The sequence below is a fragment of the Trichoderma harzianum genome, assembly GCF_003025095.1.
Source record: "Trichoderma harzianum CBS 226.95 unplaced genomic scaffold M431scaffold_16, whole genome shotgun sequence".
Lineage (NCBI taxonomy): Eukaryota > Fungi > Ascomycota > Sordariomycetes > Hypocreales > Hypocreaceae > Trichoderma > Trichoderma harzianum.
This window is the reverse complement of record NW_020209264.1, coordinates 753,401-777,918: the sequence shown is the minus strand read 5'-3', so window position 1 is coordinate 777,918 and position 24,518 is coordinate 753,401. Positions and strand designations below refer to the sequence as shown.

The 24,518-nt window shown below is 47.2% G+C and overlaps 8 protein-coding genes across 8 annotated transcripts; 4 read left to right on the top strand and 4 right to left on the bottom strand.

The window, feature by feature from the left end:
- Positions 1 to 1,436: 1,436 nt before the first annotated feature.
- Positions 1,437 to 2,279, bottom strand: M431DRAFT_67647 (hypothetical protein; the record flags this gene model as incomplete). The annotated part of the gene is made up of 1 exon (XM_024921739.1): positions 1,437 to 2,279. A coding segment is annotated over one exon (843 nt), but the record flags the coding sequence as incomplete, so codon positions are not given.
- Positions 2,280 to 3,198: 919 nt separating this feature from the next.
- Positions 3,199 to 5,281, top strand: M431DRAFT_96749 (hypothetical protein; the record flags this gene model as incomplete). Its single annotated transcript, XM_024924856.1, has 8 exons — positions 3,199 to 3,330; positions 3,393 to 3,473; positions 3,541 to 3,593; positions 3,659 to 3,916; positions 3,969 to 4,633; positions 4,683 to 4,838; positions 4,902 to 5,170; positions 5,240 to 5,281. The coding sequence occupies 8 exons, from the start codon at positions 3,199 to 3,201 to the stop codon at positions 5,279 to 5,281; spliced, it is 1,656 nt and encodes a 551-aa protein (XP_024769669.1).
- Positions 5,282 to 6,598: 1,317 nt separating this feature from the next.
- On the bottom strand, positions 6,599 to 7,518 carry M431DRAFT_500006 (hypothetical protein; the record flags this gene model as incomplete). Its single annotated transcript, XM_024917876.1, has 5 exons — positions 6,599 to 6,836; positions 6,968 to 7,103; positions 7,159 to 7,316; positions 7,384 to 7,423; positions 7,479 to 7,518. 5 exons carry the CDS (start codon positions 7,516 to 7,518, stop codon positions 6,599 to 6,601), a joined length of 612 nt encoding a protein of 203 aa, XP_024769668.1.
- Positions 7,519 to 7,826: 308 nt separating this feature from the next.
- M431DRAFT_500005 (hypothetical protein) lies at positions 7,827 to 9,084 on the bottom strand (the record flags this gene model as incomplete). Its single annotated transcript, XM_024917875.1, has 4 exons — positions 7,827 to 8,152; positions 8,224 to 8,285; positions 8,355 to 8,472; positions 8,538 to 9,084. 4 exons carry the CDS (start codon positions 9,082 to 9,084, stop codon positions 7,827 to 7,829), a joined length of 1,053 nt encoding a protein of 350 aa, XP_024769667.1.
- Positions 9,085 to 10,145: 1,061 nt separating this feature from the next.
- Positions 10,146 to 12,043, top strand: M431DRAFT_96909 (GMC oxidoreductase; the record flags this gene model as incomplete). The annotated part of the gene is made up of 2 exons (XM_024924881.1): positions 10,146 to 10,244; positions 10,331 to 12,043. The coding sequence occupies 2 exons, from the start codon at positions 10,146 to 10,148 to the stop codon at positions 12,041 to 12,043; spliced, it is 1,812 nt and encodes a 603-aa protein (XP_024769666.1).
- Positions 12,044 to 12,577: 534 nt separating this feature from the next.
- Positions 12,578 to 16,792, bottom strand: M431DRAFT_500002 (hypothetical protein; the record flags this gene model as incomplete). The annotated part of the gene is made up of 5 exons (XM_024917874.1): positions 12,578 to 13,167; positions 13,217 to 13,513; positions 13,549 to 14,900; positions 14,924 to 16,639; positions 16,767 to 16,792. 5 exons carry the CDS (start codon positions 16,790 to 16,792, stop codon positions 12,578 to 12,580), a joined length of 3,981 nt encoding a protein of 1,326 aa, XP_024769665.1.
- Positions 16,793 to 20,059: 3,267 nt separating this feature from the next.
- M431DRAFT_96795 (glycoside hydrolase family 93 protein) lies at positions 20,060 to 21,217 on the top strand (the record flags this gene model as incomplete). The annotated part of the gene is made up of 2 exons (XM_024924866.1): positions 20,060 to 20,754; positions 20,821 to 21,217. 2 exons carry the CDS (start codon positions 20,060 to 20,062, stop codon positions 21,215 to 21,217), a joined length of 1,092 nt encoding a protein of 363 aa, XP_024769664.1.
- A 1,341-nt stretch (positions 21,218 to 22,558) lies between these two features.
- Positions 22,559 to 24,266, top strand: M431DRAFT_96864 (hypothetical protein; the record flags this gene model as incomplete). Its single annotated transcript, XM_024924878.1, has 3 exons — positions 22,559 to 22,954; positions 23,059 to 23,282; positions 23,363 to 24,266. The coding sequence occupies 3 exons, from the start codon at positions 22,559 to 22,561 to the stop codon at positions 24,264 to 24,266; spliced, it is 1,524 nt and encodes a 507-aa protein (XP_024769663.1).
- Between the last annotated feature and the right edge of the window lie 252 nt (positions 24,267 to 24,518).

Sequence of the window (24,518 nt, the reverse complement as noted above, 5' to 3'; positions counted from 1 at the left end):
GCATCCGTCCTCCAGGCCTGGGGGAGAGAGTTGTTTGCTGGGGAGGTTCGGAGAGATTCTAACGAATGTGAGAACTGAGGGTCTGGCGTCCCTCCAGCTGTTCAGGGGGTTGTATGCTTGATATCCAGGATGATTCTTGGTTTGCCTTCTGTTCGACACCCTGTCCCATTGGGCGTAGGGTTCCTGGATCAGCACAATGTCGTAGCCACCTTCCCATGCCAGCGATAGGGCGATGTCCTGGTATGGACCGCTCCTCCCGACGTTGGCTTGGAAGATTTTGAGGCCAGTGTTTCTTCGGCGGCTGCGACGGGGCCTATCGTTCATAGGCTCGCATCGAGGGGTCCGTCAGTTCCGGGGGGAGCGTCAAGCATGTTTTCGTCCCCTTCTGTCTCTACGTCCTCCTCCTCGCTGTCCGGGCCGGCCACGTGGACTGCCGACCTGGCGGGGGAGGCTCCCTCGTGGGGGTCCTCCTCGTCCGGGTCGACTTCGACTATGACCTTCTTGGCCGGGGCCTGAGGGGGGAAGGGTGGCGCCGAGCTGGATATTGGCAGCCGTATGCGGGGGCCCGTTCGGGTTTCCGGGTTAGACGTTTTCTCGGCATTGGGGGCCGGGGCGGGGGCAGGCTTGGGTTTGGGTGGGTTGGCTTTGTTGTATTCCTGCTGGCCCAATTCCCGGATTGCCTGGAGTTGGGCCCGGGTTGTGTGCACTTTTTCCCCGTTCCTGACCGCCGGTCTAGCAGGGCATTTTAGGGAGTCTGCCGTGTGAGGGCCATTGCAGTTGGCGCACTGCGGGGGGGACGGGCAGTCTGCCATGTTGTCGGTGTGCCTGTATGACGGCCTGCCGCATTTAAGGCACCTTTCTGTTCTGGTGCAGTTCCGGGGATTGTGGAAACCGAGGCACCGTTGGCACTGAGTGACCCGGGGCTGCTGCACCCGGACTTCCGCCGGGTGGGAGATATTGAATAGTCTGAAGCCGGGTTTGACGTTCTCCTTGAACGAGATGAAGTAGCCGCAGGTGTCAAGAGATTCCCCGAAGGGGGCCTTGCGGCAGGCCACTGGTGGGTTCTTGGCCCCAGCCCTGGCGCGCGCCTCCTCGGGGATTAGCGCGTCCGTGGGGTGGGTCCCGCTCATGTCAGTATAAGTTTTCGGCACGCCACGCACGAGGAAGATCTTCCATGTGCATGCTTCTTCGATTTTTAGGTCGTTGCTCTCTGCGGCTGGCTTGAGAGCGATGATTTTGTTCTTGGTGTTTTGATCCTTTGCCCGGAGGGCGAAACCCGATCGGACCTCCTGGAAGTAGGTAATGTCTTCGACGTTGAGTTTCATGAGGCTGATCAGTTCCTGTTTAGCCCCGATGGCCGTCATCTTCCTCCAGACATGGTCTGGCGGGACCCGGATGAAGATGCGGTCATCGGGCTTTTGGTTGCCCGATGTGATTTTGTCTTTGTTCTGTTTTCTGTCAGCGGGGGCCGGCCCCTCGCTGCTGGGAGCAGGATTCTTCTGGGTGTTGCTGTCATTTTGCGGCTTTTTGTTGTGAGTGGTGTTCCGCGACGCGACCTGTGCCCACGTGACCTTGGGGGCCTTCTGGCCCACTTTTCCAGTGGCTGCGGGAGGTCCCGTTGTGGTGGGGTTCTTGGGGCCGTTTGATTTGCCTTCCTCGCTGCGAGATGAGTTGGCTGACGCTGTCTCAGATGGTTGGGCAGCTCTTTCCTTGCTGCCCATTTTTTCAGGGTTTTTGGGCCTCCCCTCTGGGTTGATGTGGGAGGTGACGAAGTTTTCGAGTGCGGTGTTCAGGCATGTTCGGACCTGTTCTGCCACCGCTGAGGAGAGTTGGGATGTGTATTGCGCCAGGCAGGAGTCGATAGCCATAGCTATATTCAATACCACGTCTTGTCTGGCCCGTTGTTGGGCGTTGATCTCGTTGATTTGGCTCATGATTTTGTTTTTGGTGAGTGATTTCCCCTCTTTGCTTGGGTCGGTGGCTTCCTTTGCACCGCTGAAAATGGAGGCGATGAGGCCTCTCGAGGCTGTCTGCGCTGCGGTCGATGTCGCCGCTGTGCTTGGTTTTGCTCTGTTGAAGCTGGGTGTGGGCATTTTGTCCATACCGAGGGCTTCTCCGAAGCGCCTTTTCTTCTTGGGGGTGAAGGGGAGGACCATGACCTCTCCCGTGCTTGGGCCTGAGGGGGTCGTCTCCTTCTGAAATTGAAAGACTGTCGCGGGTCCGGGGGCGACGGGGTTCGTTCTGTTCTGGTTATCCGGAGGGTTTGTAGATGTTGCCATCTCTCCAGAGTCCCCAGATGGGACCGTGAAAGTAAAAAACGAGGTCGTTTTGTCTGATAGCTAGTCAAACAGAGTGAGGGTTTTTGGTGGTTAGGCACCCAAAAGGTGGGGTACCTGTAGATGTAGGAGGGAAGCTTGCGGAGTTTCACTAGAAGATGTGTCTGTGGACTCTCGAAGTGCATTAAAAATGATGCTCCTCTCTTTATTAACGAGAGGCGCGTATGGGATGGGGTAATAGAATGAAGGATTTGAACCATCAAACGGTCCATTTATTCCTAACATGCTACGTGATTCGCTTTCTCCTCAAGCCACAACCTATACAGCTTGAAGAAAAAAAAACACTGTGAAATATGTTGCTAATATTTGCGACTGGAAGCCGTTCGTTTGGTCTATTTACAAATCACGGGGGACGAAGGTGTCTCGTCATCATTTCCGGACAAGTTGCCTATTCAATCCTTCTGGCTCACCATTTCCGAGAAAGTTACCTATTTCAGCAGCCCCCAGGGTGTTCCGAGATACTCCGTCTCCGCCCTCCCAAATATTTCCGTGCAAATTTCCTGATCCGGAAGACGGCTCTGCAACCCAAATCTGCAATAAGCGAGCCATTGTGTTCATTCTTTTCCAAAATCCCTTGATTACGAACACTAGTTTATGTGATTGTTAATGTTCTTTCAAAGACTGCGAGTCCCAACTTGAGACATGTAAGTAGAAGTGATGTAAACCCTGGTATGGATCGCTGAACATTTGGAAGTGGGACAATGCCGCCACGCGACGAACTATATAATAGGCGTAACATACCACTTAGAAGCGTGATGTAGTCAAGAATTAGGAAACCCGAAAATAGCAAAACTCTGCGTTAGTACTTATCACCCTTCACAACGGTTCAAGACTTATGGATGAGTCGAAGATGTCGATACAGATGTCGCAAACGTATAAATCACCAGGAAGTAGCGATGGTGGTGAATTCTTTCTCTCTTCCCCAGATACCGACAACAACCAGGTGGCGGGTACCGATCCAGCTCCTTCACCAAGGCAAATTCATGGCCTGTCCGTAAGTTCTATCTTGGAGTTCTGTGTGTTGCGCCTGGCTAATATAATCATCTTCATTAACAGTGGGCCATGGTCGTGATCGCAATCCTTTCCAGCATCTTTCTCTATGCTTTGGACAATACTGTTGTTGCTGATGTAACACCTGTAAGGTCATCCAAATGACAATTCCCCGCCTATTTCAAGAAGACGATTAACGAGACTTGGGAATAAGGCTGCAGTAAATGATCTTGGAGACATTGCAGAGCTGCCGTGGCTTTCAGTTGGGTGAGTCAAAAGTCAAAACCTGCAATTCTTAAGCTGCCTAGCTGACTTACTCTTCACCACTGCAGATTTCTCCTCGGTGGTACGGCTGTGGTCTTACCTTTTGGCAGATTATATGGGCTTTTTAATGCGAAATGGCTTTACATTTTGTCTTCTGTGCTCTTCAACATTGGCTCAGCCCTCTGTGGCGCAGCTCCTACTATGAAAGCCCTCATCGTTGGCCGTGTTCTGGCTGGGATGGGCGGCAACGGCATGTATTTGGGAGTTATGACCCTCCTGTCCGTCAACACGTCTGATAAAGAAAGGCCAGGCTATCTAAGCTTCGTGTAAGTGGATAGTGCTCGTTTGACTTTTTTTAATGGTTAACATGGATGTTAGGGGCTTAATCTGGGGCATTGGCACTGTCCTTGGACCAGTGGTTGGCGGCGCTTTTGCAGAATCGAAGGCCACATGGCGATGGGCCTTTTATATGAACCTGTGTGTAGCAGCGCTTTTCGCGCCTGTTTATATTTGGCTGATTCCTTCATTCAAACCACGACCTGGGGTCAAAGTTGTTAGTCTGCTTTGTGCATTCGACTTCTTTGGTACCATCCTAAGTGTCGGTGCCATCATGTCCCTTTTCATGGCCATCAACTTTGGCGGTGCGCTGTATGCATGGGGAAGTGGCCAAACAATTGCCCTATTCATCACGTCGGGCGTATTGTTTCTTGGCTTCGGCATTCAGCAGCACCTGTCACTATTCACCAGTGGGACTGATAGAATATTTCCCTGCCAATTTCTAGGCAAATTTAATGCCGTACTCTTGTATATCTGTGCGTCGGCAATCAACACCTCCGCGTTCGTCCCCATTTATTATATCCCTCTATACTTTCAATTTACTCGTGGTGACGACGCTATCAAATCGGCAGTCCGCTTACTGCCAATGATTGTCACTTTAAGCGTGCTTATACTCTGCAATGGCCACCTAATGTCAAAGTTCGGCTACTTTCAGCCATGGTATACGGCTGGAAGTGTGTTAACAGTCATCGGCGGAGCTCTACTCTGTAAGTCACTAGTCATCATGATTGGAATGTGGGTAATAATGCAAGGCAGATCGAATTACACCACAAACATCCTCTGCTAGTGTTTATGGCTTTGAGGTATTGGTTGGTGCCGGGACAGGGTGTTTTGTTCAAGCTGGATATGCTGTGATACAGGCTGTGGTATCTCCAACCGACCTAGCATATGCCATCAGTTTCATGATGCTCGGTAAGCGCAGTCAATACACCTTATTTACAATGAAATGGTCTGACAGGCTTTAAAACTCGATAGCCCAGCTTGGCGGAATTGCACTCGGTCTGTCCATTGCGGGATCCATCTTCATCAATAAGTCGCTAGCTGGTCTTTCGTCGGTTCTACCCGACATACCTCGGTCACAGCTTCAGTTTGCAATTGCGGGCACAAGTGGTGACTTTATCAGATCTCTTCCGGATGCACTCCGTGACCAAGCAATTGCGTCTATCGTGGTGGCCCTTCGGAGTGTATTCGTGCCTGTCTTTGTGGGAGGCGCAGTCTGTTTAGTCGTTTCGGTTTTCTTCACGGTACGTGTTGATCCAACGCAAATTTGTCGTCCAAAAGATGGAACTCGGAACTGATAGTTTCGCAAATAGCAACGAAAACTCTTCAAGGACGTCCAAGCAATCGCCGCATGATTCGATTCCATCCGCCCTATAATCCCAGCCTGGACTTGGGACTATAACCCCATTCCGCACCAAACTCAGACTACTTCGTCTAACCATACTGATTTCCGTAGACCAGTATGTACACGCAGTGGAAGCGTATCAGGCACTAACAGATAGCTCTTATCGTTGGATTCTTCATAAAAAAGTTTTATGCTTCATAATTTGCCAAAACGAACAACTGTATCACGTACCCTATACGAGATGGATAGTATAATGATAACCCAAAAAAAGGTAATATATACAAAGACATCACAGTGAGGCATAATAATTGTTGAAAACATCATGACCGCGGTCGTTTGGACTGTGTTTTAAGTTACGATCCTTGTAATCGAGTATAAATGCGTTCTATCGAAGATTCTACAAGTAGTACATAGTAGTGCAAAAAGCCACCGCTGCATGTAGGAAGCGTGCATCAACGGTTGTCAGAGAACGGGACAACGTCACTATTACCAATTAGGGCAGTTCATTAATGGCATGAGCAAAATATCTAGTGTGACCTGTAAGCAGCTGCATTTTTTCCCCCCAATGATTCCACTGCAGCCTGCTCACTTGCCGTGTCAACGATTCCTCATAGCAATTCTTACTTTGTATCCGTTATCACCCTCTGTTTCTTGTTGTTCTTGCCTTTCTTACTGTGACAAACGCATTCAACAAATCTTATAGGTCCAAGTACTTGACCTTTAATTGAATTCACCACATGGGAACTCGCTAGCTTCATACATAGCGATTTCGACCTGGCGTACAGCCGGATGCATAGCCCTGCTATTAAACAGGGCGAACATGTTATCGTCGCGACTTACGGCGCATGTAACTAGTTGAGAGATGCTAGCAAATGAGCGTTATCACTGAGATAAATATTTACAAGACCCTGAAAATGATGCGCGTATCAGCCCAATTCCCGGGTATTGGACCTATGCGTGCTTCTAGTCAGTAGTCGTTAAGATGATCATTCCCTGTAGACTGAGCTTTGGGATGATTGGATAGGTTGTTCGCACGGGCTGTATTGTTTAGTTGCATTTAATCTACCTACCTAGTAGATTGTCGTCGCCATTGAGAATGCCTTTCTGTGAGATAAGGCAGGTCAGTTATTACTTATCGAAAGCAGAAAAAATAACAATAAGTCGTGTTTTATAGCTACTTTTGTGTATGTCTGGCTTATTGTCCATTTGCACGTCTTTGTATATCAGAGTAATTTCCACGTAAATTCCAACCGACGATTGCTTGCACTTCTCCTTATACTATGAATATTCGTATCTAGCGTGGCATGGTTTACTCCTCAGAACCAGCTTAAAGCTTCTGCATAGCAACAACATCAGAAGACTGAACATAATCCTCGAAATCCTGAATTTGCTCCTGAAGGTCATCAGTAGACACCTTGTCATCCTCAACAACTAGATTGATCTGCAGCTTCTTGATGCCGAATCCAATGGCTACTAGCTTAGATTGACCCCATACCAAGCCATCCTTTTCAATACCACGAACAGCCGCTTCGAGGGCAACCATACTAGTATCATCATCTGCAAAGCTAGTCAGTTCATACTGAATCAACTGCCCGCCGAAAGTCCAAACTTCTATGAGGAGGCAAAACTCGAAGAGCTGAATACAGGTCAAGATTGTGACATACCCCAAGGTTTCACGTCCAGAGTAACAAGAGACTAAGCAGCGGGCTTGGCTTTGCCCTCCCGCCTCTTGCGGTACTCAGCTAGACGTTTCTCGCGGATACGGACTACTTCTTTATTCTCATTCTCATCGTCACTACCGAACAAGTCGACGTCATCATTATCATCATCAGCTGCAAGAGCCACAGAGAAGTGCGCGGTGATCTCAGCGACCTCCGGACCCTAGACAGTATAGGGTTTTGGTGGCATCTTCACTAAGAGTAGAAAATTCGCTTTCAAAAGTGGCGATATGTGTGAACCATCGAGCGGCATGGGGGTACTTGGCAATATCCGGAGAACTCTTGAGAGCCTTGAAACAGGCAACATCGGCTTGTGTAGGAGCGTGGCTATTCACGATAATGAAACTTTAATAAGTGGGATTTATCGAGAATACTCGGAGGGAATTAAACATACCCGGTGATATAAGAACGAGTCAGCAACCAGTTATTAAGCACTGCATCGTTGTCAGCAATTCATGATGGACGTTTCCGGCTTGTACAACAGCTTACCAGTAAGGCCAGTGCCGGCTGGGAGATTAGTAAAGCCCATAATGTCGTAAACGCAGATGAAACGATCAAAAGTTAACAACGGAGACGATTCGATAATTAAAGTTCTACTGAAAGGAAGGTGGCAGGATTTTGGTACTTATTTAAGCAACAGAGATCGCGCCTACCCCCCCAACCTGTCCTATTTCCTACCACCGAACCCCACCGCTACAAACCTATGAGTCACAGGTAATCAAGCCCAACGACTCTTACATAGTATACAACCGTTGGATAGTTATTAATGCCTCCATATATGCTGGATTCAATTGTAATTACGATTGAACTAGCTCTAATCCTGATATCTTGCCCTGTTTAAGCGAATTTATCCAGTTTGTCTAGCGCTGAGGACGATGCCACCGTGTAAGACATAGCTGTCAAAGGGGCTTCACTTCCTTCGCTTTTGGAAACAGACGGCCGACGGATAATCGCTAAGGTTGAGTTACTTGTAGTATTATTGCGTAGCTCGTCGTGTTTCAAATAGCCCAAACGGATATTTGCGGAACTGTAACCCGACACACTGGCGGCCGTCTTATCTTGACGAAAAAAAGCGTATATGGAGCGTGAGATAGCGACATTTGCGGCGATGATACCTAAGAAGAGTTCAAGGTTGGACCAAATCGCCGATATTGCGTAATCCCCTGCCGTTCGTTCTGTTAGGTGGGTTGATATAGAAGAGGTCCCGAGGAATTAAGGGAGATGATCTACATACAGCTGAGATCGATTGTCACCAGGCCGAGAGAAGCGGCCCTAGCCACACCGAACGCTGTAGCGCTACCACAGACAACTTAGCTATTATTAAGGATCATGAATAAAGCTCCGAGGTTGTCACAATGGGCTTACAGGAGACCAAGGCTCATTAAGCCACACACAGCGATTTTGGTATGCATCTTGATACCAACGCCCCACACAACATACAAAGGAAGCAACGAGCAGAGTATGTCAGTTGCTACTGAATATGCTATTGCGAAGGACATAAGATGTTAGCGGCTTCTACCAGTATTACGAAATCTACTTCAACTTTACCTATGGTAAGATATATAGCATATATGCGAATCCTTGTATCCCAGCACTTCCCACCTTTTTGGGTCCAGTACACGGATGGGGGAGAGCATTCTGCCACGAGAATGAAAATAGAACCAAAGTTGGTAGCGAAGAGCCCTATGACCACGGCATAAAGGGTTCGGCGGACCTTTGGTTCGTCCCTAAGACGTATGATCAAGAATAAAATGGATGACTTCAGGAAACACACACTAGCAAAAAGGAGAATTTGTGCGTACCACCCCAACATATTGTTATTGATGTAGTCAGACTCGCTAATATACCAACGGTGGCGGCCGTTGTGATAAATTGCAACTTGCACCACTTGAATGGCCATTCGAGCAAGTGCTAAAACACTAACGATAATGATGCAGTAGTCATCCAAGCCCTGCGCATTGAGAGAAAAGCGAGTGTAGATCCTCAGGCCAGTCGTTAGAAGCATAAAGCCAGTTAGAATGCTCGTAACGACAATGAGTGTAATTCCGATATTCTGGTTCGGTGGAAGAGGATCAGGTGGTGGTGTGCGAGTCATGATGACTGATCTTATCACACTCGCAGAGAATAAGCATTTAAAAATGTAAAGCCGTATTTATGGTCATGCGCACCTTATCAATCGACGCACAGCACGTATAATAGAGAACGAACTTTGCCATCCCCTGAATGATCCTCGCTGGCAAAGGTGCCCTGGAGCTACCTTTTCTAGTTGACTTGGATCAGAAGCTTGGACAATTAAATGGTACAGGGAAGCCTGTGACATAGCCTATTCCGCTAATAGCCATTGGTCTTATGTATAAGTGACTGCAACTCGTACAGCATGTCGGCAATCTGCGACCTGGGGGCTCGAGGTAAGGTATCGTTGATGTTGGTTGCAAATTGTTGGCGTCGTTTTCTTCATGGAGGTAAGAAATTGAGGTCGTTGGCCTGTTGCTAAACTGCATTCTACGGTTGAGACACATGGAAGACACGTACAAGCTATGGCGGAAGGATTCATGCTGAGGAGACTGCGTGGTCTTGTCATTCCGGATTCCCCGATCCTTGTTCCGTAGTAGCGAAGGTGACACACGATTCCCTACAGCTTTTAAGGCTGTTGGTTTACCCATGCTAACTCTGGACCCATGACAAGGGTTCTTAACCAGTGTGCATCTCCAGACCCTGGTCTCGGGGCCAAGATGTCCCTTTCGACAGCAGGGTTCACTTCGGTTAGAATGGCGAAATCAGAAGACTTCCGCGCCGAATACGAGTGAATGAGCGTTATTCTTTCTCCTCTATGGAGTAGAAGTGTCAAGATCCGAAATTGCCCGGAGCTGTTGGTCGATTCTAAACGGCACATTTAGGCAATATGCAACGAAGTTTTTGTGTGCGTTGCCCGAATGTAACACAAAGGCGGTGTGGTGTTTCGTTATAGCTTTTGCACCTATTGCAGCGCAGACTATGAAGAACGTAGATATCCTGCGATTTATCATTGGAAGTGGGTTTTGTGGGCTATCGGGAGACTGTATATATCTGTGAATGCTCAGGCTGTTTTCTTTCGCCTCTTTTTGCTTTAATCTCCCCCGGCCTCTATTAGGCTCAACCACGTTGTTAATAAAGAGAATGACACGGTCGACCTTAAAAGCCTGGCTCGTGGCTGCTGTGGCCGCCTCAATTGCCACAGCTGGTTCCAATTCCGATCAACTTCAAGTTTATGACTATGTATGTTCAGCGCCGTCTTGAAAAGTCTTCATCTTCTAGTAGACTCGCTATAAACTAGAATTGTAGCTACTGACACTTTATTGTAGGTGGTGGTGGGAGGAGGCACAGCTGGCTCAGCACTAGCGACTAGGCTAAGCCAAGGCCTGCCAGATAAAACCATCCTGCTGATCGAGGCCGGCCCTGAGGCGTTGGACGAAGATCGCATAAATATCCCCGGCATGAAGGGGTCGACGCTCGGCACTCTTTATGATTGGAATTTTACGACTATACCGCAAACTGGACTCAATGGGCGAGTTCTCGGAGCTAACAGAGGCAAAGTGCTTGGAGGAAGCTCAGCATTGAACTTGATGACATGGGATCGATCCGCCGCTGAGGAATACGACGGCTGGGAGCAACTCGGTAACCCATCTTGGAACTGGAAGAATATGATCGCCGCAATGAAGGACGTGGAGACCTTTACCGGTATCAACTCATCCAACTATGGCGACCAAGGAGTTGGCACCAGTGGACCAATCCATACCATAATAAATAGGGTTATACCCGCGCAGCAAGAACTCTGGTTGCAATCTATGGCTGATCTGGGAATCCCTCATAACTTAAATTCTTTAGGTGGCAATCCTATAGGGTATATGAACCAGCCCAGCAACATCGACTCTCGAACATGGACGAGGTCCTACGCCGCTAATTCTTATATCCCGAAATCGGGGAGCAACTTACATCTGCTACTAGAGACACGCGTAGCCAAAGTGAATTTACGGAAGGGTCGAAACTCACATACTGCGACCGGTGTTACGCTGCAAGACGGCACCATCATCAGTGTCAGAAGAGAAGTTATTCTATCTTGTGGCGCTATCCAAAGCCCTGGCCTGCTAGAACTGTCCGGCATAGGTAGCAAGGCGGTGCTATCTAAGGCTGGTATAGATCAGATTATTGACCTTGAGGGTGTAGGAGAGAATTTGCAAGACCACGTTCGGTACCAAGCATCATACCAATTGAAGGACAATTTTACATCATTTGACATACTCAAGTACAACACCACATATGCGGCCACACAGCTGGCATTATGGCATGCAAAACAGACTTCTTTATATGACTACACTGGTAGTGGGTACAGTTATCTGAACTGGCACCAGGTGGTAGGCAATATGGCTGCGAAGCTAAATTCTCTCGCCCAGAATGTGGTACTTTCCCTTGGGTCTGTTGTCGATAAGAAAAAGCTACAGTACATTGGATCACTTTTATCGCCGCAAGTGGAAGTCATTTTCTCAGATGGCTACACTGGAGTAAAGGGATACCCCACCATCGGTTCTCCTCTCTATGGAAAGGGCTTCTTCACGCTTATTGGCGTCGTTATGCATCCTCTCAGCCGCGGCAACATTCATATAACGTCTGCCGATGTCGATACGAAACCGCTAATTGACCCACAATACCTATCTAACGAGTACGACGTGCAGGCCGCCATCGAGGCTATCAAATACTGTCGCAAGATTGCAAACTCGTCGCCGCTCTCTTCAGCATGGGTATCTGAGTTCGAACCGGGGATGGCTGTACAGACGGATGAGGACTGGCGCCAGTACGTTCTCAACACTACGCTTTCTATATATCACCCTGTTGGAACATGTGCAATGCTCCCCAAGAAAGACGGCGGAGTGGTAAACCCGGAACTGATCGTTTACGGCACCAACAATTTGCGCGTTGTGGACGCAAGCATTATACCCGTTCTTCCGTCTGCGCATATTCAAACAGCAGTATACGGCATCGCCGAGCGTGCGGCTCGATTTATTATAGAGATTTCGTAGTCGTATCAGTCTGAATCACTATGAAGATGTTCAAACGGTTGTTGGAACTTTAGCTCGAATTTATGGCTGCGTCAACATCTAATATAACGTTGAGTCTATGTTTGGAAAGATAGCCAATACATGAGACTGCTCACATTTGCAATATATGTACAGTAGCCAAATTAAATTAAGATGAAACGAATATATAACCACTCCTCCCAACTGTCATTATAAGATGAAATGAGCAGTCGATCACATCATTCGGGGTGCTCCCTTATGACTGTGGTATGAGGTCGGTAAAATGCGAGTATGAGTGAACTTCCTTGAGTCATTGATAGCTGAGGCGAAGTCATTTGGCTAAGTCAACTTCTAAAACCACCTCATTAGTTCACAATTCCATAGCTGGTTGTCACTACCATTAAATGACGCTAGAGTCAAGGAACGTCAGTAGTTCCACTACATCGCACAATATACTCAATCGATATAATATATTTAACCGAAAAAACGGTAAAAGAAAGTTTATCTTATCATATACTTCACAAATTATCAGTTCATTCATAAGCCCCGTACAATTCGCTCTATGTGAGCCAAATCCCCTGATTGCTCGCACAGTTGCCGAAAGAAGGCACCATCGCCTCGCTTTTGGAAAAGCTCAGCGACGGATCCCTGTTCTACAATCCGACCAGAATCCAAGACCATCACACGATCATAATCTGCAATAGTGAGGAGGCGATGGGCGATGGTTAAAACGGTTATTCCATCCGCAATACTAGATCGCAGCCCTGCCTGGATTAAAGCATCCGTGGCATGATCAATGGATGCCGTGGCTTCATCGAGAATGAGGATCCGAGAGCGACGGAGTAGTGCCCGCGCGATGCAAACCAATTGGCGTTGACCCATTGATAAGGCCGCAGCCGGATGGTCTAGATCTCCAGAGGGTAGAGATTGGAAGAACTGTAATCTTCGTAGCACATCATGAAGATCATCGTCAGAATAATGGTTCAACGGATCCAGGCTATGGCGCAAGCTGCCCCCAAAAAGAGTAGGATCTTGTGGTACCACAGTTACTGCCCGTCGTAAACGCACCAAGTGTACTGAGGCAATGCTTATGCCGTCAATAGTGATGCGGCCGGCGTCAGGTTCCACTGCTCGAATAAGGGCCAGCGCCAATGTGCTTTTTGCCCGCCCCGGTACGCCCGACTACCGCTACTCGTTGTCCAGCATGAATATCAAGATTTAAATCAAACAGAGCTGGACTGAGCTCCGGAGCATACCGTGCAGTATATCCTTGGAAACGCACATGGCCGTGGATAGGCCACTGTGTTGAAAGGTCGTAGGCCGATGGCTCGAGTGGTTCACTTGGCTCACGCTTGATCTCTGTGTAGTCCATAATCCGCTCAACTGAGTTAAAGCTCTGCTGAACTATCGCATATAACTGGACAAACCAAAGCACGTTATCGCTGAAAGTGGCAGTGTAAGTGAATACAAGGCCTCAATCCCTGCATTCACGGTTCCTCTACCCAAACCCCGAAGCAAGAAAGTTCCCGTCAGCCAAGAAATTAGAGCGCTCAGAGAAGCGATGCGTAATGTCAGCCATTCTTTAGCCGCCCAATTCAGAATGTAAGGTTGATTGTATCCGTCGATGAAGACGTGATTTTCTTCTGTAAATCGATTTGCGTGTCCATACGCACGCACGCTGACATATCCCGCAAGTGCCTCTCCAAAGTGCTGATACAGTGGAGATCTTTGAACAGACTCAATCCTTTTCAGGTCCCGTGCACTATTGATGTATATAACAGTGATGGTATAATAGGCCAAGCAAATTATGACTGCTGCGGGAATAAATAAAGGTATCGTGATAGAAATCAGTATAATAACTGTGCTCAGCGAACAGAATGTATAAAATGTGCTCATTGAGTGAGGAGCCACTTCTTGGTCAACTGCTTCCACATCTCTGGAGAAACGATTCGTGATTTGACCAAACGGAACCTTGTCGAAGAATATCAGGGGCGCATGAATAATTGAGTCTAGTAAGCGGTCGAGTATTTGAGCTGAGGCTTTGAGTGCTCCAGAGAATGTCGTGAGATCGCGAATAAATGAGACAAGTATGTATGCCAAGCAGATGAGACCATACACTGCAAGGTAGTAAACAGATTTCACATGAGACGTTGGTGGCGTTTCCTCTGCCTCATCGAACTCATGAGCCCATACCTTGATCCAGAGGTTTGTTCCGAGAGATGTAATTTGCTGAAGGGCAAATGCAAAGAACACAACTGCCCAAAACCACCACCCCCCCATAGATCTGAGGTAGACTCTTATCACAGACAGAGAAACAGCTCCTCTCATCTGATCTTCGCAGTATATCGATTCATCTTTAGTCTCCGAGACTGCATTTATATTTCCAATCCAGCTGTCTGGCGGTTCTGTTACAGAAGCTCCGGGCGAAAGTAAAGGAGATGCAACCATTTGTGGGTGATGTGTAAAGTCTATCGGCCTGAACCCGTCTTTCGCATTTGTAGCCGGCGTGTTCTCCCCAGTGATACCTGATTGCATAAGCTCTGAAGCAGTTCCTTGCCGCTTTACTATGCCATTCTCCAGGAAGACCGCATAGTCGCAATGAGGGAGAACAAGCTGAGAATGATGTGTCGCAAGAATACATGTTCTGCCTTCCATCAAGGGACCTTTAATTGCGTGAAAAAGTATATGTCTTCCAGTACGCGAGTCTAGTGCACTAAGACAATCATCCAAAAGAAGGAATTGAGCGTGACTGTACAATGCTCTTGCTAATGCAACTCTTTGTTTCTGACCACCAGACAAGCGACTACCGCGCTCACCCGCAATGGCAAGACCGCCGTTCTCAAATACTGCGATGTCGCGGCTTAGGGCCACAGCATCAAGAACCATCTTGTAACGGTGACTTTGGAAGTGCAGCCCAAAAAAATATTAGCTCGAATAGTCTGGTTCATTATCCAGGGCTCTTGTGGACAGTATGCTGCATCGCTGATTGAAGTATCATCGCCAATCGGCTGCTCTGCAAGTGGTAGATGTACACGGCCTCGCAGGAGTTCCATCTCCCCCAACAGCGCTAGCAGCAGTGACGACTTTCCTGATCCACTGGGGCCGCAAACTAGATTGAGGCCATTCTTGTGAAATTTTATTTCAAGATTTGATAAACGAAATTCCTGCGTAGGCGGATTTTCAGCGGGTTGAATGTCTTCTCCGGCACCGATACCCACAACGTCCTGGACTGACCATTCAAGTGTAGCATTATCGAAGCCAATCATTCGCGCATCACTTCCCATTAACTGTTCTTCTCGGCTGGTCTCTTTCTCTTTCAAGAACTTCTCAATCCGGCTGATGGAGACCTGTGCCTGAAGAAGGAATGATATCATGGACGACATTCTATCTAATGGAATGCGTAAGACTGCGAAGATGGCTAGAGCAGGGAAGGCGACTTTGGTTTCTAACTTTTGTTTTTCGACAATCGTATAGATGAACAACGTTAGAATTGTAGTGATGAAAGGCAAGGAATAGAATACAGTCATGGATATCGACCACCAGAAAAAACGAACCCGCAGCTCCGAGAGCTCAGCCGTTCGCAATAGGCGAATTTTTCTCCGAAATTCCTCTTCCCAAGCGCAGAGTTTGATGACGCGGATGTTGGTAATGAGTTCGTTGCTTGCTTGAACACGAGCATCGGCTGCGCTCAACACTTTCATTTGCGCTGCTACCTGGCGTTTTGAGACCAAAACATTTAGTGGCAGAAGAGCAATCATTAGCATCACGCCAAGAATGCCACTAGAACCTAGTATGCTATACAGCGATAGAGATGCGACCAAAACCTGGAGAGGGAAATTGACCCATGTGAGGTGCATGTGTGCACTAACTTCACTAACATTAGCCGCATCTACGGCCATTAAATTGAGAATTGTTCCATCGGTAGCATGAATGTCGCCAGAGGAATTTCCTTCCTCTGGTGATGATTTTGTAGGCCTTGAGATCCCTTTTTTGAGTACTTTCGAAAATATCTGGTCGATCATGATAGCCCGCAGTCTTACACTGATTTTGCGACCCAGCGATTCACACTGGCAATCTGCAATACCCTTCACGATTCCAGCAACCAGAAGGCCCCCAACACAAAGCCAGGCATTGTTTTGGGACATGGTGCTTGGCGAATCAAGGTAGTCAAGAATGTATCGAAGGAGAAACGCCGGGCAGAAGCTGGTTAAGCTAAAGAGAACCGCCCACGCACCCTGATTAAACAAGTCATGTTTTGTAAAGTGATAGAGTCTCCAAACAAGTTTCAGTGTTACAGGCGTGGCTTTGCTGAACAGCCGACTTGTGATTCTGGCTTTGTCATCCCAGTTAAGCTCGTATAGGTCAGAGGTACTCAGATGAGCTCTAAAGGCTTTCCAAATAACAGAGCCTGCCCATGAAAAAGTCCAGCGTGATATTAAACTTGCTGAGGTTTCTTCGCTTAAATGAATTGATGCAGAAAGCCAGCCTGAAATGGCCTCCACAATAATATTTGGTGCTCTGGAATGGAGCAGAAGAACAAGTGTAAAAAGGACACCCAAAAGAATATTCACAAGAGCCCAGGCCTTGTTGGGCTGCTCACTGCCGGTCGATAGGACGATAAAGACGAGACAGAGCCAGTATAATACGTAAATCACACTAGCTAGAGTGAGATCGAATGCGCTTCATAACTCCTGATTCCACAGGCAGATTCCATTGCCGTACGTACCACATGACAAGATTATATGCCGACATGAAGAGAAGCCCAAGCGGAGAGATGCTGTCTGATCTTCGTTCTACGAACAAGACGAAGAAAAAAAGTATGGCTGTGATTGCCGCAAGGAGTAAACCTTCAAGGCGGCTGAGCCACCAGCCATGGGTGGCAATTAATGACGGGGCGTTTGCGATAGTTCGCCGATGGTTGGTATCAGGATCGGAGCTTGCTAACGGTACAAACCCCTCTGGTTGTCGTTGGAGATGTCGCCAAGGTTGGAATGTAGACAACAGCAGCAGCGCCAACGATACGCTGACCGCCGCGAACGGGGCTAGGTTTCCCAAGTACTGCTCTTGAACGCAAGTTGAAAACCGGCCATTTTCCCAAAGTGGAATGGGACAAGTTAGAACTAAAGGAGCCATCTTTTTGTTTCTAAACGGAGACAGTGAGTAAAGAAAATGAGATATGGGTATATTCTAAGAAGCCGGCGAAATGTTGCGACTGGCGCTATAAGTATGAGAGTTGCTCATGCAGCACTTTAGCAATTGCCAGGGATAAATCCCGTTGCCTTGAGCAAGGCGGATAAAATCCCCAGGCTACCGATATTTGTATTGTCAACTTTAGCTAAGTAGATTTCAGGCAACAGCTCATCAGCTGGTTAACATTACGCTCGGTAGGTTTCTATTATAATACCTCTAAGCTTGTTGGCAACGAAGGGATGCTTATATTGGTACTATTTGTTCTTATCTCTGCCTTCGTTCAAGTATTCTGAAGCATTACTATACAGCGATTGGAATCTTCCAATCGTTCCGAAAAGCGTGTCACCTTTGCGCTATTTTCTCCCCCTGCCACGAAATTTTGCATGTAAGTTCAGTGTTGGCTGTGAATTGTGTTGGTTGTGCTGTTACATGTGCATGCTGATTATAAATAGTCTCATAATGACTGCTGCCTTAGAACAAACAAAAAATAGGAAACTCAGGTAAAGGTTCTTATTTATGCAGTAGTTCCGCACGATAGAGTCAGAATGAGCGGCCTGATACTAGCCCAGGGTTAATATCTAGTCGTGAAAGTTGCTGAAGGCGTGCGTTGGAAAGTGGAGAGGAAAGGCTTTGTGCAGCCACTTCAGGATTATCTCCATCGGTGGACTACAGAGTACAATTGATCAAATTGTTCCAGCAAACCGAATTTTAGTCACTAAGCACAACTTTTTCTACGGATTTATGCTTAAATTTTTATTTGTACTCTTTAGATATTGTTGAACATGTATTTTAATTCACGAAAGAAGTTGGGTTTAGATTTACAAATAAGCTAAGTACAACAGTCAACTGCAGCTGAATCTTTATCGGTCATACTTTATCTGCTTCCGCCAATGGTATGGCCTGACCTCTAAGGTTGAATTCGATCGGCCGTTCCCGATCGGAATAAGACAAGGGGTGATATTGGACATTGCGCCAAGAGCTGAGACAGGGCCTTTCACTCAACTGGTCGTCGCACCTTTTTTACCATTATCCTCGCAATAAATATAACTTTTAGGCAACGCTCAATGTATTTGCTACGGAATTGATGAGACTCGAGATTTATGGTGAGGTATTGTCCTGCACTTCCATCAGAGGTTACAAATTTAAGTCTTCCTATTTTCACCGTAGAATATTGCTATTTTTACTACTACTATTCTCACGAAGCTACACCCAAACAAAATACAACACTTGAGCATATTACATATATGTTTTAACACTATACAAGACTATCATGTTATAATTTCTTTACCACGGTTAACGAGGAGCTCCCACTTATGTATAAATTATTAAGCTACGAAAACTACAAAAGGACGATTGACAATATCCGCAATAGCCTCGTTTACGGCGAGACTAGCGATAGCTTCTGCCGCGTTAGAGATCAACCCCAAAACCGATCCCGAGGCCAAGTCTGAAGTTGAGGGAGTTACCAAAGTCCTCCCAACCTGGAGCTGGCGAGCTTTATGAACTAGCCGGCCCGTGAGAGGTGTTGGCATTAAATTTGAAATGCCAAAGATGCGTTTTTAAAAGATTTAGTAATGTAAGATGTTCAGCCGAACCGAGACTTGGACTGAGAGTTATGATGAATAATCCAAGCCGAGACGCAAGATTCGTTAGCTTGAGTTTTGTATTGTCTGATATGAATTGTGGCTCAATGAAAGATCTTGTAGACGAAAGGGGAGGTCTTGTATGGAACGAAGAAGAAAAAAAGGTTAGCCTAAATTTGCTTCCAAAACCACAATAAATATGTAGCGTGTAACAGATTTCGTGTAACTAAGGCGTTCTTCTCAAGCTCAGACAGTAAATATATCCACCGGTACTCCGTAGTTCCCGAATATGCAATGCTACACCATATCTGCGTCGGATTGGGTCGCATAAACCCAAGTTTTGACGCTAAGAGCGTACCACTTATACGCTCAGTCACCAGGGTAATACGCTCATTTGCCAAGGTGGGCTACGTTGCCATAGGGGAATGAATGTCAAATAATCCATACCTGATCTCGCATCAATGTGGAGCTTGTATTGTAGTATTTGAAACCACCTGATTCCAGTTACCGGTCCTTTAGCTCTAACTGCTACCCAGGATTTGGGAAATATACCGAGCTATACGGATCCATTAGAGTAATATAGTTATTACAAGGAAACGTAAAGGCGGAGTCGTATTCGCGTCTCGTGAGTTACTTAACATCTCGCTTGCGCAGCCAGTTAGCGTGTACTATGTAGCTATTCTGGTATTCTGAATTGTGGGTTAGATGTACTCGTCAGTTTATTTGTCCGCTAACCTGACATGATTGATATTTTTTGAGAGGGGAGTCCAGTACGATGGAAGACGCCTTCCAATAGTAGAGTGTTGTAAACATGCTCTATGGCCACTTGTTCAAGACAGGAGTTCGTAAATATATTCGGGATACGATACCTGTTTCGAGCGATCAAACTACCTAAAGATACAACATTCGAGTCTGACAATTGCGGCTTGGAAAGTGGAACCAACAGGATTCTTTCAACGACGATCTCTTGCTAGGCAGCCGGCTCGGAACTCCCGATCGAGTACTCCCAGAGTAAACAAAATCCTTCAGCGGGGATGATCATCAGGCTATACTAGGATAGGAAGCTATGACAAAATTGAAACGGACCGCGAGATGGTGTTTAAGCATTCTATGGGGTAAACGTCCATGCTCGCAGCCTTAGGCTGTATGTTTCCTTGCTCGAGATATAAAAACTACCAGTCTCCCTGTCAATGCTGCTGATGATTGTATTTATATCAACTTGTCCAGCATTAGCCCGCTATTAAGAATGTTTTCCCCTAAAATATTTCTAGCTTTACTCATTCCTTTCGGAGTTCTAGGCAATCCTGCCAGTCTCGATCAACGATCACCCGGCATTGTGACTCAGGCTGGCTCGCCTAATGTTATAGACACAAATGGAGTATATATTCGGGCAAGCTCCACCAACAATGGAGGTTTGATTGCGGGTTATACCGCCCATGAAAACAATCAAAGCATTCTTAGGCTTGCTGGCTCCAACGATGGCGGTACTTCATGGCACTTTGTTGGCGAAGTCTACCGTGCCGATTCAACTGCTCATGACGTTGATAACGCTATACCCCTGCAGCTTCCCAGTGGACGTATCGTATACGCTTATCGGAACCATGATCGCTCAGGAGGCTCTTACACATATTACCGAATTACCGTTTCATACTCCGATGATGGTGGCGCCAGCTTTCTTTACCTATCGACCGTGGAGCAGCAAGCAGCCACCCCAGGTACCCCTAATGGCCTCTGGGAACCTTTTCTCCGTCTTGCTGCAGACGGTTCACTACAGTGCTACTACTCCGCTGAGAACAATGCTAATGATCAAGATGGCTACATGAAGCGCTCCACTGACGGAGGGCTGACTTGGTCGAACTGGATCAAGGTCTCTGGAGGTGATCGCACATCGCGCGATGGAATGATTGGCGTCGCGAATATCAATAACTCTGGTAATCTAATGTGAGCTTACACTGCCGTCTGTTAACAACGATACTGTTGTAAACTAATAATAATTCGTATAATTAGTGCCGTTTTCGAGAATACAGAGTCGGGTCCCTTCTCTATCGACTATGTCTTGTCGCATGATGATGGTAACTCATGGGGACAGCGAGCGCGTCTCTATACGGCGCGCAATGGGAAGAATGCAGGGGCTCCTCAGGTTGTCAATGTTGGTGGCACCCTTGTTACAAGCTTTATGACAAACGAGGATGTGGCCGGCACCGGTGGCAATGGTATCGATGGAGCCCAGATGAAAGTCGTTGCTAGCACGGACGGAGGCTCTACCTGGAGCGGAACCACTATCACAGGTGATGCGGGCTCGCACTGGCCCGGGCTGTATACCGTCGATCAAACGCATTTCCTCGCACTCTATACTAAAGATGGCTTGGGAGCAGTCAGTCAAGAGTACCAACTGGTCAATTGAGTACGGCCTACATGGAGCGATTTAAATATACATTTCATAAAGTAGTACGATAATACACAAAGTCGCAGTTATTTCAACTCAATTGTAGCACTATTTGTGTTTGTGCTATGACAGCAATTGCGCTATTGATAAGGAGGGGGCTCACGATGTGCAATCACTACATTTAAGATTGAGTTTCTAGCAGCCAAAGAAAATACTCGGAGACTACCTCAGACATGTTAACGATGGGAACAAAACCATTTATTGTTGCGTCAGCCCGCAAACATTCTCCCTGGTCAACCGGTTTCAGTGGCGAGCAAGGTGAACCATTTAGCCTCAAGTTTTCCCAGTCGCACTGCACAAATTCACGTATATCTCGTCAGTCTTTTGCCCTTTTGTATGTTTCGTCGTGATGTTTGTCTGTCCATGGGCGACATTGAGCCGTATGATGCTCTGTCTCCCTCCTCAATGACGTCCATGTGGAGTCTTGATCTCGAGATCGGCGTACAGGAGTGAGGTTAACCTCGTTTTTCCGTTGACCGCTGTAGCTGCTGATTTGCCAGAAATATCCGGAGGGCCAGCTACAAGGCACGACGATACGAGGATGTGAGTCTTCAACTTACACTAATGGTGGCTATATACGTAATCCAATTACACAACAATGTTCCGAGCCTAGCACTGAACATAAGATCTCATTATGTACTTGATTATAGCTTCATCCAAACCTAGATCCGGATCCATGCTTAAAGTGATTGGTCGCTTGATTAAATGTGTGCTTGGCTTAACGCCGCATCACCTCCCGAAGCAACAGCCCGCGCGGGATGGGAGCACGGTTCCTGATGCCGCGACACACCAAGGGCGGCTCGTAGCATTTGATCCACTGCGGAGGCATCGCTTACTTGCAGAGGAATCGCCGCTAATGTTCTTTTCCAGTCTGATACAACATGGAACAGCACCTAATCGCATTGTTCCTCGTGTATTATATAGGACTATTCTGAGGAATGTTCCTCATGTAAGCACGTAAGTGAAGCGACCAGCAATCTTTATATTAATGAGAATTTCGATTGACAATATGAGTCACGCGAGCTAGTTGAAATCTGCGATTCAAGTCGATTTAAGTGGACCAAGTTGCCGAGTTGCCATGTTTTCCGCGTTTTCCGTTGTGTACACCGGCCGATAAGAGTTTTTTTCTCTCTGTTTTTGCACGAGTCGAGTTTCAATATCTTTCTTATCTGTCCATTACTTCCTGTCTTTCTTTCTTCCTTTCGTTTTCTCATTTCTTCATTTCTATTTTCGTTTTTGCTTCCCCTCTTTTTGTCTCCGCGCGAATGAGTCTCGTTCCCTCCATCCAACACCGCACCGATGGAGAAGGCCGAGAATGACACAGCAACTGATGGCTCTAAGCCCACGTTGGAAAGCCAGATCTCAGAAGGGGGAGTGGCGCCCCCTAGCGGATTCTTCGCTCGCGTAAATCAGCGAATTCTCAGCCTTAAGCATTTCGAGGCTCGCGGGATCGAGCGAGTGCCAGTCACGGAGCGATTAGAGAAAGTTGGTGCCTCCAGCTACATGCAGATGACGATGTTATGGTTCAGTTCCAACATCACCGCCAACAACATGGCCGTTGGCATGCTTGGACCACTTGACTATTCTCTAGGCTTCACGGATGCAGCGCTATGCGCAACTTTTGGCGCCATCTTAGGAGCTATGGGAGTTGCCTATATCAGCACTTTTGGCCCAGTCAGCGGGAATCGCACCATGGTATGAAAGAGTGTTTCCCTTTCCCTCTTCTTTATTTTAACCCTCAGGGCTTGCGTGGGCCAACCCAATAATCTCCCTATGGCTCTGATTCTTTATGCTCCTAGGTTTTGGCGAGGTATTTTATGGGCTATTGGCCCAGCAAGATTTGCACCATCCTGAACATTGTGATTATGTTGGGTTATGGCATGATTGATTGCCTTGTCGGGGGGCAAATCCTATCCGCAGTCGCTGATGACCACCTCACCGTCATTGTCGGCATCATCATAATTGCCGTCATTTCCTGGATTATTGTGCTTTTTGGCATGTCAATCTTTCAGACATACGAAAGGTAGGTAGACTGACTCCCTTTTCTATCGCTTGTCTGTCGAAGTTAGTGCCTTGGAGATTGACCGAATGGCGCAACTCTAGATGGGCATGGCTTCCGCAGCTCATTGCAGCCTTTATTTTGGTTGGTTCTGCTGGCCCTAAATTTGACACCTCCATCCAGTCAACTGGGAGCACTTCGACCATTAATGGCAACCGCCTCTCTTTCTTCTCCCTTTGCCTGTCCTCGGCCGTAGCTTGGACCCCCGCGGGAGCAGACTTTTACGTATACTATCCGGAAAACACGAAGAAGTGGAAGACGTTCGCGATGACGACCGCGGGCGTCGGTCTGGCGATGGCTTTTGCCAACCTCCTAGGTGTTGGCCTTGCTTCTGGCACCTTTACTGACGCATCATGGAGCGCTGCAAACGATGTGTCGTCTGGAGCCCTTGTTGTTGCAGGCTACCAAGGGCTGGGAGGGTTTGGAAAATTTCTCGGCGTTATTGTTGCCCTCGGCCTTGTTGCAAACAATATCCCCGGGACATATTCTGCCGCTCTATGTTTCCAAGTGCTGGGTCGATACGGTGCGCGAATACCCCGCTGGATCCTTTCATGTGTTGGTGTTGTCATCTACACTGTATGTGCTTTGGGTGGGCGCAACAACCTCTATGATATCTTTGAGAACTTTTTAGCTCTGATGGGCTACTGGGTTACCATCTTCCTAGTAATCACTTTGGAAGAACATTTGATATTCCGCAAAACCCGCGGGTTTGACTGGACGGCTTGGTCTGATCCAAAACGGTTGCCGCTCGGTCTTGCTGCATTCACAGCGTTTATCATTGGATGGGTCGGGGCAATCCTATGCATGTACCAGATTTATTATGTTGGTCCTATTGCTAAGCTCGCCAGTCCAACTGGCGCTGATCTTGGCATTTGGGTTGGCTGTTCGTGGGCCATGATAGTATTCCCCCCTTTGCGCTGGCTAGAAATTCGTAAGATTGGTCGGTAATTAATGCTACCTACCGCATTTACTCATAAACAAATCTTGCCCTTCACGTTTTACGTTTGTAGCTAATTTGATAGATTGTAAAACACAAATCATGAAGTCACAGCATCCTCTACAAACCATCTAATTCGCAGGTGGTTAAGACAGTCACACGACGAGACTATGATGAATTACGATCTAATGAACCCGGTGAATCATGTTTATAAACATAGACACTGCATTCATTGTCTCTCATAAGATACAAATGAATATATA